This window comes from Lissotriton vulgaris, chromosome 2_1, assembly GCF_964263255.1.
Source record: "Lissotriton vulgaris chromosome 2_1, aLisVul1.2, whole genome shotgun sequence".
NCBI lineage: Eukaryota > Metazoa > Chordata > Amphibia > Caudata > Salamandridae > Lissotriton > Lissotriton vulgaris.
In genome coordinates this window covers 166,312,565-166,324,956 of record NC_141687.1, presented here as the reverse complement: position 1 = coordinate 166,324,956, position 12,392 = coordinate 166,312,565, and the positions used below count along the sequence as shown (strand labels likewise).

General features: G+C 45.6%; 1 protein-coding gene across 2 annotated transcripts in view; it reads left to right on the top strand.

Annotated features, from left to right (window-relative positions):
* The window catches only part of RNF43 (ring finger protein 43), a 515,152-nt gene that overhangs the window by 422,803 nt on the left and 79,957 nt on the right, over nt 1-12,392 (top strand). For both annotated transcript variants that reach the window (XM_086954645.1, XM_086954646.1), the window contains exon 7: nt 5,297-5,399. In XM_086954645.1, the coding sequence (XP_086810771.1) occupies nt 5,297-5,399 (103 nt within the window). The remainder of the gene's footprint in view (nt 1-5,296; nt 5,400-12,392) is intronic.

Genomic DNA, 12,392 nt, shown 5'->3' with positions numbered 1-12,392 from the left:
CGGCGGACTCTGTTATCGTGGCCTCAGCTAGGAAGAATCACGCAGTAGCACCCTCTTCTTCAGTTCCTCCTGACAAGGACAGCAAGACCCAAGATTCTTGGGGACGCAGAGTGTGCAGCACAGCAGCTTCATCACTGAAAGTCTCTAGTGCCTCAGCACTTCTCGGCAGATATGATAGAGCACTGTGGGACTCCATGGAACGATTCAAAGAGAAATTGCCCAAGGAGGACCAGAAGGACTTTGACGAAACAGTGACGGAGGGCTGTTTGGTGGCAAACCAAATGATCAGTTCATCCGCAGATAACGCACTCCTAGCAGGACATGCCTACTCGCATGGGGTTTGCGCGAGAAGATCTTCTTGGTTGCGGTTGATGGGTCTCAAACCAGATGCCCAGCAACACATCCTCAATCTGCCCTTCTCAGGATCTTCACTCTTTGGGGAGCATGCCGATCAGGAAATGACCCGCATGAAAACCGAATTGGACACGGTGAAGGCGGTTGGTCTGGAAAAGAAGAAAGAGCCGTTCAAGCGACGCTTCAAGACCAACAAGAACCGGGGAGGCCAACAGAGGGTTCAAACCCCTCAATGGTCTCAGAACAAGCCACAAGGGAAGACACAATACAGAGGAGGAAAATCGGGCAGAGGCGGACATCATCAGTCCTCTGCCACGCCCAGAGGAGGCAAGGCCTGAGCAGTGGCTTCCTCTGGCGCCGTTACCCACTCCAGTGGGAGGAAGTGCTTCGCAACACCTGGAAGAGTGGGTCAGCATCACAAAAGATCAGTGGGTGCTGAATATACTGCGCAATGGATATGCGCTACGTTTCCGGAAGAGACCACAACCGATTCCTCCAAAAAAGACTCGCTCGTACCATCTAAGCCTCCTCAAAAGGGAGGTGAGCGTCCTCTTACAGAAAAACGCAATCGAAGAGGTACCCCCATCCCAAAGGGGGAGAGGAGTGTACTCAAGGTATTTTCTAGTCCCCAAAAGAGACCAAGAGGACAAGTTCAGACCGATTCTAGATCTTCGGACCCTCAACAAAGTGGTGGTCAAAGAGAAGTTTCGCATGCTGGCACTTCATCAGATATGTCCTCATCTACAAAGTGGAGATTGGATGTGTTCGGTGGATTTACAGGACGCGTACTTCCACATTCCTATCACACCAGGTCATCGGAAGTACTTGAGGTTTCTGGTAGGGAACAAGCATTACCAGTACAAAGTACTTCCGTTCGGTCTGAAATCCGCACCAAGGGTGTTCACCAAATGCATGGCAGTGGTAGCGGCATGTCTACACAAAAAAGGTCTTTTTGTGTACCCATATCTAGACGACTGGCTCCTGAAGAGCCAGTCCCCTCATCAAGCCACCAAAGACTGTCGTCTGTGTCTTCAACAACTACACAGGCTTGGGCTCCACGTGAACACAGAAAAGTCAGTCCTGCATCCCACGCAAACCATCCACTATCTGGGAGCAGTCCTAGACACAAATTTAGGAAGAGCGTTTCCTTCGCAGGAGAGACTGTCTTCCATGGGGCAGAAATGCAGAAAGTTACTTCAGTTTCCTCATCCAAAGGTGCGAGAAGTAGCGTCTCTACTGGGCTCCATGGCGTCCTGCATCTTCCTAATTCCAAACGCCAGGTTGAGGATGCGTCCTCTTCAAGAGTCTGTGGAAGACCAGTGGGACCAAGCGACTGGAGATTGGGAGGATCGAATCATCTTATCTCAAGCAGCACTGTCCTCAATACAGTGGTGGACTCGCCCTCGGAATGTCTTGCAGGGAGTCCCGTTTCAGCAGCCTCTTCCTTCGATGTCTGTGGTAACGGACGCATCTCTGGAAGGTTGGGGTGCTCACATGGGTCGTCTTCAGATTCAGGGTCGCTGGTCGACCAACCTTCAGACATACCATATCAACATGCTGGAACTTCGAGCAGTTCATCTGGCGCTCAAAGCGTTCCTTCCAGCAATCACAACGGACAAGATCTTGGTTCAGACGGACAACACTACAACAATGTTCTATCTGAACAAGCAGGGAGGAACACGGTCTCGCCCTCTGTCTCAGGAGGCCCAAGCCATATGGCACTGGCTTCTGGCTCGGGGACTGTCGGTGGTGGCAGTACACCTTCCAGGCGAGCTAAACACAAAGGCGGACGCACTCAGCAGGCACTTCGAAGATCAGCCAGACTGGGTGCTAAACGACGAAGTAGTCGAAGATCTCTTCCGTTGCTGGGGCCGTCCAGACATAGATTTATTCGCGGACGACGAAAACGCCAAATGCCACGCCTTCGCGTCCAGGTTCCACCGACCAGGGACGCAAGGGAACGCTCTCCTGCTGGAGTGGACAGGAATGTTCGCCTATGCGTTTCCTCCTCTGGCTCTGATTCCGAAGGTGGTGGCCAAGCTCATCAGATCGAGCATGGACATGATCCTAGTTGCTCCGGATTGGCCGCGACAATGGTGGTATCCAGACCTATTGCATCTGTCGCTGTGTCCACACAGACGTCTGCCATGCAGACCAGACCTGTTGAGCAAAATGAACGGGAGGATCCTGCATCCCAACCTCCCGTCACTGAACCTGACCGCATGGCTCCTGAGGTCTTGCAATACGGACACTTAAATCTGCCTCCAGAATGTATGAAGATTTTAAAAGAGGCAAAGAGGCCTTCCACTAGGGCGTCTTATGCATTCAAGTGGAAGAGATTTTTCATTTGGTGTAGGGACCATGGCTTTGATCCCACCACAGGACAAGAAGAGGTAGTCCTCCCTTACCTCCTTTACTTAGCGACATCAGGGTTGAAATACGCTTCTATCAGGGTTCACCTATCTGCCATAGTAGCGTACAGAAAATCACCTACACAAACATCGTTTTTTCAGGTCCCAGTGGTTAAGGATTTCCTTCAGGGATTGAAGAAGGTCTATCCCCCTGTGAGAAATCCTTCTCCTCCCTGGGAGTTGAACCTGGTTCTCTCCAGGCTGATGTCTGCACCGTTTGAACCTATACACAAGGCCTCCTTGCAGCATCTCACTTGGAAGGCGGCCTTCTTGGTGGCAATAACCTCTGCTCGCAGGGTTAGCGAGATTCAAGCACTCTGCACCAAGGAACCCTACACGGTGTTTCACCACAACAGAGTGGTAATGAGGGCTCACCCTTCTTTCCTTCCAAAAGTGGTATCGGATTTTCATATCAACCAAACGATTACCCTTCCTTCGTTCTTTCCTAACCCATCGACCCCAGCTGAGAGGTCGTTGCACTCGTTAGATCTTAAACGGGTGCTAAAGTTTTACCTAGAAAGAACAAAGGGCACCAGAAAGACAGACCAACTCTTTGTCAATTATGGGTCAATGAGGACCGGGTTTGCAGCAGCCAAGAGGTCCATCTCCAGATGGATTGTCTCATGTATCAAACTAGCATACCAGCTGGCTGGCAAACCTTTGTTACAATCACCCAAAGCTCATTCCACTAGAGGGAAGGCAGCCACAACAGCATTTTTACATGACATTCCCATGTCAGAAATTTGCAAGGCTGCGACATGGAAATCAGTCCATACCTTTACAAGGCATTATTGCCTAGAGTCTGATTCCAGAGCGGATTCTCAAGTAGGGCAAGCCTCCTTGAGAAACCTATTTGGGTAGAATAAGGCCTATTTTTGAGCCTACGAATGTGAATGTTACCTGTCGATTCCTTTGCCCGCAGGGATGAGGTGAGGCTCGCTACTCTATTCTAATGCTTATGACTATTGATGAGGATCCCCTGGAAGAGAAGGATTAGTTACTTACCTGTAATCCTAGTTCTCTTCCAGGGGTATCCTCATCAAAGTCATAAGCAACCCTCCCGCCTCCCCGGGCAAAGGACTTTGTTTATTAAGTAGGAGATGTTTTAACCTGTTATTACCATGGTGTTGTTTTCAGTCTCCGAAAAGAACAACTGACCTAACTGTAACCCCTGAGGCATGATGGGAAGCTAGGGGCAGAGGTGCCTTAAAGGCACAGCGTCAGTTTTGGTACATGCAGCCACAGGGTTAGCTTTTCAGTCTTTTTAGACTGGGTATTTGCAATGCAGCCTGGGAGCTGTATATGCTTACAGTGTCTTATAAGAATTTCTGCTGTTTTCTAAGCATTAAAACAGTTTCTAAACAAGCATTGGTGTTGTTTATCATGTTTCTAATGCTAATACACATGTATGGTGGAAATTCTTCACAGCATATTCCAGCTCTACTGTTTTATTTGGCTGCAATTGCTTATTTTTATATATATATATTTATATATATATATGTATATGTATATGTGGGGCACATATAATATATTGTTTCCGGGGTCCCGCGCATGGGCGGGAATATTCTAATGCTTATGACTTTGATGAGGATACCCCTGGAAGAGAACTAGGATTACAGGTAAGTAACTAATCCATGTGAGTCCTCAAACACGAGTCATCTCTGGTTCTAGTGTCTGGGACTGTGGTTGATCATATATAGAAAAGATCGAGACACACACCTGGATCAGAGTGAGACCAGCCTTCATGCTATATGGCTATGTTTTTGAAGAAGTAGCCGCAACAATTGTAGTCCTGTATATACTCAGGCTGTAGTGCCTTCTGTACGTTGCAACATTTGCTGGTGTGGGATTACCTGCCATGCAGTGTGACTGGAAGATGACTCATTTTGACTTCTTAGTGTCCATACTGGAAGCCTTTCTAGAAAACAAACCTAGTCCATTGTTTTTTATTAAGAAAGGCCAAGTCGATAGGTTCACGTGTACCCTTCAGCGATGTGTGGTGCCATTTTATGTTTACGTTAATCTTTATTAATGCTGGGTGGTACTGTTAGGATGTACCATGCTGTGACTTCAGTTTAGTTTTTCTTACACAAACCGGATTGAAGAATAAAGTCATTTTCAAAGCATAAATATACTTTACAATGCATCTAGCTTAGACTCTGCATAAACTGTTCATCTGGTAAGACTCAGCACTCATTGTCAATGTTGTTTTCTATGCCCTCGAGTCCACATGGTAGCAAAAATATCGAACGGCATGTTCTTCTTTTTGTTGCATTACATAGTTGATCTGAAGCTGGCATGTCAGGGATGTAAACTACAAAATTCCAGCCTCAGACCATTGTTTATCATTAAAAGTATATATAAGAAATATAAATTACTTGACGATGAACCTTCACAGCAAAAACTGTGGCAGGAAGTAAGAAATGGGCATAGGTTACTCTTTGTAGAGAATAAAAGATTCAGTATGCATCGTATGTCCCAACAGTTAGCCACTTAGTTACTTTCTTTTTTTTCTCTTCTTTTATCTCCAGGATTTGAGGGTGATTTCTTGCTCTCATGAGTTTCATAAAGATTGTGTGGATCCCTGGTTAAGGCAGAATCGAACCTGCCCACTCTGTCTATATAACATCACAGGTGAGTTTTTAAAAACCTGAATATCATAAGTGAAGCTGTCATAAAGACCTCCTGTTGTTCTACTAGTACAAGTGCAAAATTAGAACCAGAGCTATCCATCATATACTTCTATTGTCATCGGCAATAATTTGTCTTTGTGTCTCTCCTTAGGGGACCTTAAAATCCACCTACCGAAACACCACAGACTGCACCAACAGAGGGGGAGATGGGGATAATTTCCTTACGCATTCATTCACGTAATGCCCCACAGAAATACATACGACTTATCAGGCCGCTATATAATAAATATCATAAAACTATACACTACTCTAGCATTGCTGGCCACTATGCAATATGACTAACTTTTAAACGGTATGAAACTCAAATAAATAAAATATCAACAGACCATTTAGACTCTGGCCAACAAGATTCCTAGAATTGTAAGTGGATTCCAAAAGTGCTTCGAAACTATACAGACTATGCATGTGTACTAAGTACACATAAAATACGTTTTTGCAAGCTCCTAGAATACAGCAAAGAAGTAGTTATAGACTACTAAAGAGACCCTCTTTGGTGAATTTTCCAGAGTTCCACTTCCAGCAACATCAAACATCAAGAGAAGCCATTGTCAGCCTTTTTCTTTCTTTTTTAATTGAGGAGTAATTATTCATTTAAGCCTTGCAATAAGATTACTCATACAAAAGTGGCTTTGTTTCAAATAAAAAAGAAGATACATAGTATACATAGTACATCAGGCATACAAAGGTAAAAAACAGTACTTGATGAATAGAAAACGTTTCTCATTTCTTAAAAACACAATCACTTCAATCTATACCATTCTTTCACATCATCGTATTACAGCTAGGTAAAAAAAATCCAACAGGTTCCCATATTTTCCTTAGCTTATGGCGGCTTGGATGGTTTTCAATAATTGCAAGCTCCAAACCCAAAGAAATATTAGCTCCCACTAGCAAGATAAGTGATCCAGGGACTCTGTTTTAGTACCTTGGAATGAGTGATCGTAAGCTGTGCAGAACCTACAAACTCCACTGGGACATCAGGAGTGTGACCAAACAACAATTTATTTCGATGTGGGATAATAGAAGTCTTGCAAAGTTGATTTAGAAGCACAGACACTTTATCCCAAAACTGTAAAATAGGGCCAAAGGTTTATAAAAGGGCACTGTATCCGCCTCTAGTGCGTCACGCCTGAAACAAGCTGATGTTTTCCTCAAGCCCAATTATACATCATAAGTGGTGTAGAATATGTATCATTTTAAGGGTGTGCCTTAAGTCGAGATACATTGAGTGCGCTGTGCTACCATATTGGTGTACTGTATCTTGGTCACGGAAACATCGCACTGTAAGTGTTGCGACCAATTTATAGTACCTCATAATTATTACCCATAGTCCCCATATGACCCAATATTGAGTAAAAAGTATATGTAACCACGCTTCCTAAGCTTAATAAAACTCTCCAAAAACTCATTGCAATTCATACTAATATCGCTATACAAAAGCTGCTGCTCGAATTTTCTTAGCTGTAAATAGCAAAAGGCCGCAATTTTAGGCAGCCTGTACTCCCTACTTGGATCCTGAAAAGATGAAAAAGTTTACTTCTTGGAGAATTGCCCCTAATACCGGATTTTAGCTATTCCCCAACATCTTAGTAAACTATATTGGAACGAGAGGGGGAGGTGAGAATTCTCTCACAGTGAGGTAGATTGATGGACCCAAGATACATGACAGCTGGAACAAATAGCCTGCCATACCGGATAATAAACCAATAGTCTTAAACCATGTGTACTTGAAATAAGCGGTATTAACAAAACCTTGTTTCGGCATAACCATTTTTGAAAAGGTCTGGTATTCATGAAAAAGGCCTGCCAAATCCCATACACTGAGCTCTACTGCTGCGGAGAGCCGTAACATGAACGCGGCCAAGAAATAATTACACAGTACGGAGAGCGCAAAACCCACCCTCACTACAGGGCAGTTGAAGATCGCGAACGGTGCAGTGGGTTTTATTATAGGCCGAAATAAATTTTTGCCAGCTACTTTCAACTTTATTAAAAAAGCTTTTATGCAGATATGGGGGAATAGACCTAAATAAATATTAAAATGTGGCAATATGATCATTTGAACAAAAACTGCATCTCCCAATCTGACCCAAATGTAGCCTGTCCCACTTCCTCAATGGAGAGAGGGATACTGTATATAATGTTTCATAGATTAAAGCTATAATATTAACGCATCGAACAATATTAGAAACCCCAGATACTTAGCCCAGGTTACAAACCGAGGGTCCTCTTTTTGAGATTACTTGCAGATCATAACCTCTGTTTTGTCGATATTAAAATGAAAGCCCGAGACTTGCCCAAAAGCTGTATCTGTGCTTTCAGTTGCTGGCAGAACCATTACCAGAGATCATGTTAGTACAGCAATCTCATTGGCATAAGCCAGAATTTTAATCTCCAGTTGTGGAGTCTAAGTGATTGGATTAAGGTTGTTTTTCTTAATACGCAAAAATAGGGATTCAAATACAGAGCAAATGAAAGCGGAAAAAGAGGGCAACCTTGCCTGGTTTTACTGACTAATCTGGTTGGACTCAGAGAGCACTCCCATGTATGATACCCTGGCACTCAGAACAGAATATAATGACTTGCTCCTTGTGATGAAGCCCGACCCTAATTCCATCTCTGACCCGAGTGTCCTCAAGTACCACCAGGAGACCCTATTGATTGCTTTCTTAGCGTCCAACAGGATCAGGATCATGTCAGCGGACCCATTTACCTCCCTCGCCACATCGAAAGCGGTAATTGCAAGATTGACATGGGAGGTGGTGTCCTGAGAGAGAACAAGCCCATGCTGCATTGGACTTATCAAGGCAGTAATAATGGTAGCAAGTAAATTCGAACCCTAATGTAAATTTCGAGGCAAAATTTTTCAGGGAAATGGTGTTGTAGGAGAGTAGGGTCTGCTTTCCTATGGTCACCCCACTTTTTGCTTCACTGGTTTTCGACTTAATGTGGCTGTGGGCCTGCTAATGAGACCCACAGCCCAGCTGCTCTCTCTCTAAACTGACTACAATGTACTTTAGGTACATTACCAATTGGATACTGGAACCCCTTATGAGCCCCTGTACAGTGTACTATAGGTACTCAGGGCATAGGTGCATCCAAGGCCTACCAGGGGCAGCAGCATATCTTTTGCCACCCCTGGCTGGCCATTCAAATTGACACAACTGGCTGGGGCAAGGTGGTGTAATCACTCAGCTGGGGCAAGGTGGTGTAATCACCCCTTGCATAGATATAGTATACCTATATCTAACCTTATATCTAGACACATATATACCTAGAAGTCACTCCTATGGCAGGCCTTAACAATCCTGGAGGCAGAGTGCTTGGTTTTTTGTGAGATGGTGCTCCAGCATGAGCTGAGCCTGTCTGCAGCTTTCGAAACCATGTCCTTATAGCTGTTTTAGGATATTACCATACCATATACTCTTAAGTGCATTATGAACCTCCCGGTTAAATTCTAACTATGGTTTGGCTTTATCAAAACATGTCGAGTAAGGTGTCATACGATTTGGAATACTACCCTTCGCCAGTTCTGGCGACGGGGGTAGCATTACACCCTTCTAGAGGGAGAAGACATGTTGTTCCTACTATTCCCGGTTAAAGTTAACCAGAGCCTCAGCATCACAAAATGGATGCTGCTTCCACAGACACAAGTCTGACCTCCTGCTGCTGGGAGTCCTTCCAGCGAGGGAGGCTTGGACAATAGGTTTCCTGCTAGCACCACCCCAGACAGGACTTTGTGTATTGGGACAGGGAGGGCTGAAAGGATTGAGACACTGCCTGGGGTACACAAGGTGTCTGATGCTTAGGCCAGTTCAAACCGGTGCTGGGGCACTCCAGCCCCAGCTCTGGCGCGAAACTGGACAAAGGGAAAGGGTTGTAACCGTCCCCTTCCCTGGTCCCACCCATAGGAGGGACCTAGCAGGTAATCCAGCCCCTAAGATTGGTAAATAGGTAGGAACTGAGTCTAGAGACTTTAGATTATCCTGACTGAAACTTTGAAACGAAACTCTGGACCTTCATCACTCTACTTTGGAAGAAGACGACTGAAGAATCTCCCTTGTGGTCAAGGAGTGACCACCCTGCACAAGCAGGCACCATCCAGCGATTGACGACTTGCTTTGCCGCCGACTCCCGCCGGAGCCCGAGCCCAGAGCCTGACAAGAACCGGATTTCCAGACATGCAACAGCCCGAGCCACAGTCCCTGCAAAGCTGAGACCCGTGGAGGCGACGAGAGACATGGGACCGGCCATCTTGAAAAGTCTGCGACCTGCTAACGTTGCAGCCCCTGAGTCCTCCTCAAAGCTGTGCATTGGGGATTGAGAAGCCCCAGCCCAGAGCAGCATCTGCACCAAAGATCAGCCCTGCACACTCCACGAGTTCTGCGTGGGGCCCTTTTGCATTTTCCTGCTCGACACGTCTGCCCGGTCACTTGCCCGTTGGCTAGTGGCCATCTTGGCGACGATCCTTTGAAACTACACAGCTGGTCTGGTTGCTCCAGACTGGCCCTTGCTTCCCTCAAAAGAAGCAACCCCTCAGACCTTGCTGGTCTGAGTAAGAAGCCTACATCGATTCCTGCGTGGGTTGCCTTTGCCAAGGCTTGTTGGCCCCAATCTTGAAGCCGACACCGCCGACAGCGAGAGCCTTCGTGGGACAGTCCGTGCCTGCCTCCTGGTCGTCGTTGGCGCCTCCTGGTCCACGTGGCTGCAGAGACAAGCTTCCCCTCAGCACCTGATTGCAACGCGACATCACCTGGTTCTATCCTGGTCACTGGCTAGTGACCCAGACTCTGTCCCCTCTGCTTTCAGGTCCTCTACATCTTCGATCCACCTTGGATCCACCCGGACTCTTCTCTTCTGGCCGCCTGCAGCATCTTTTCTCCAAGGCTCCAAAGATCTCCACGACGAAACCCGACACACTTTGGGACCTATGCACCCGCTTCCTGTGGGTTAGGTAACGCGAGTACTACGGTGCTCCTGTAAAGGTTTACACTCCTAGTTTCAAGTGGTTAAGTTCTAGTCCAGTTGGAAGACTCCCAAACCTTTAACTTTCAACTTTTACGCACCCATTGACTTCTATGTGTGAACACGTGTGCCTTTCGACACTGCACACGCATCCCGTGGGCCTCCTGCTCCCTAACCATTGTTAGTCCAGTGTAGCCCCAGTGATTCCCAAGGCCCAAGGCCTTACCATTGTTCGTGACGTGGTACTTGTACCACTTTTTTAATATATGGTTTAGCGGGCCACCCGACCTATCCATAATTGTGCAACTTTTGTCTATTCTATTAAGTTACTTGTTTTGAGCTTGTGCTTCTGTGTTCAGGAGTCTGTTTAGAAATAAATACATATATATTTTGAATATATATCCGGTGTGGTGTCCTTTCATTTGGTATTAAAGGGATTGCATATGGTAAAACAGCTGGCTTCACATGCCCTCTTGAGTTTAGCCTAAGACTGCTTAGTCCATGCTACCCCTAGGATAGCAGGTCTAGAAGGTTGACTTTACAACCATCACCATAAGGGTTGTTTGGACTTGGTGCAAGGTGCTCACTAGAATAGTTAACATCATATACCAGGCCAACTTCTCACAGATGTGGTATGACCTGCAGTTTGAAGGATCTTTATTATTTTTATCAAAAATAGAAATATACATCTCTCCCCAGGAAGGCGGAGTTGATTTTTAAAACGCTGATCAGTTTACTAGGTCAAAAAATAGGGGAGTCGGAAAATTCTTAAACTGCTTATAGAACTCTGTTAGAATAGCATCTGGCCCCGCAGCCTTGCCTTTTGTTAACTGCATAACAGCCATTTCAATCTCGTCCTAGTGATTACGCTATCTAATGCAGTTCTTTGCTCCTATGTTAGCTGGTTCAGTCTCAAGGTCTGCAAGTAAGAATGTATCATGCACTGTGTGGCAACAGATACTTGCCTATATAAACACAAATAAAACTGTTGGAATACCGCTAGTATTTCAGGGCCACTGGTAACCACTCCCCCAGTAGAATGTTTTATGCCCAAATCAAATTACTATTACTTTCCTTCAGTTGGAAAGCAAATACCTGCCCCATCTCTTCAGTGTTTCATATTCTATTATATATCCATTTATTTAGCTGAATCTGCAAAAGAGTCATTTGTTAAAAGACCTTTAAAGGGTTATCCGGACAGTTAGGAAGCCTTTGACAGAATGAATATTCCAGCTCAAGTTAGATAAGCTGTCCTTGCAGCCTTGCCTCTAAGGCAATCTCCTCCCTACCTTTACGAATACTATAACTTGTGGTCCGACACAAGCCTTAAGGCATCACCGATCTTCCAGCCCCCCAACCACCACGTACTCAAGTAGGAGTTTGTAGTGTCCACAGAAGTGGTCCACACCAACACCCCAAAGGTAGAGTTAGCGACCCATCCCGCACCAACCCACCTCCACCACCTCCAAGAGTGATTGAAGAGAAAAAGAAAATCTCAGGTAACAGTAGAAATATTAACATCCAATTAAAAAGAAAGAACTGAGAAGGCAAAACTGCCAGGGATGCAAGAAAAAAGGAGAGTATCATAAAGAAAGGAGCGAAGAAGGGCCATGTAAAACTTAAGAGTAACTCCTTAACCCAGGAGACTAACTTAAACTCTCGGAGCCAGATCCAAGGCCTATCAGAAATGAATCAGGAATATCTTCTTCTAAACCCTGACCAAATAGTAGAGTCCAGCCTGCAACGCAGCTAATCTTTTGTCGTTTGGGTCTTCACACAATTTCAGCAAAGCCTGAGCCCTTTTCGGATTCTGGCAGTACGTTGTTTGGCTCGTGTAAGTGATCTTCTATTTGGTGGGATCCAGGAGGGAGACCATGCCCTCAATTTTCAAAAAGGATAGTATTGTCTCCCACAGGTGTCATCTGTGCTTCACTGGCTCACGGCAGAAGTCAGGCCTTACGAAGCAGTC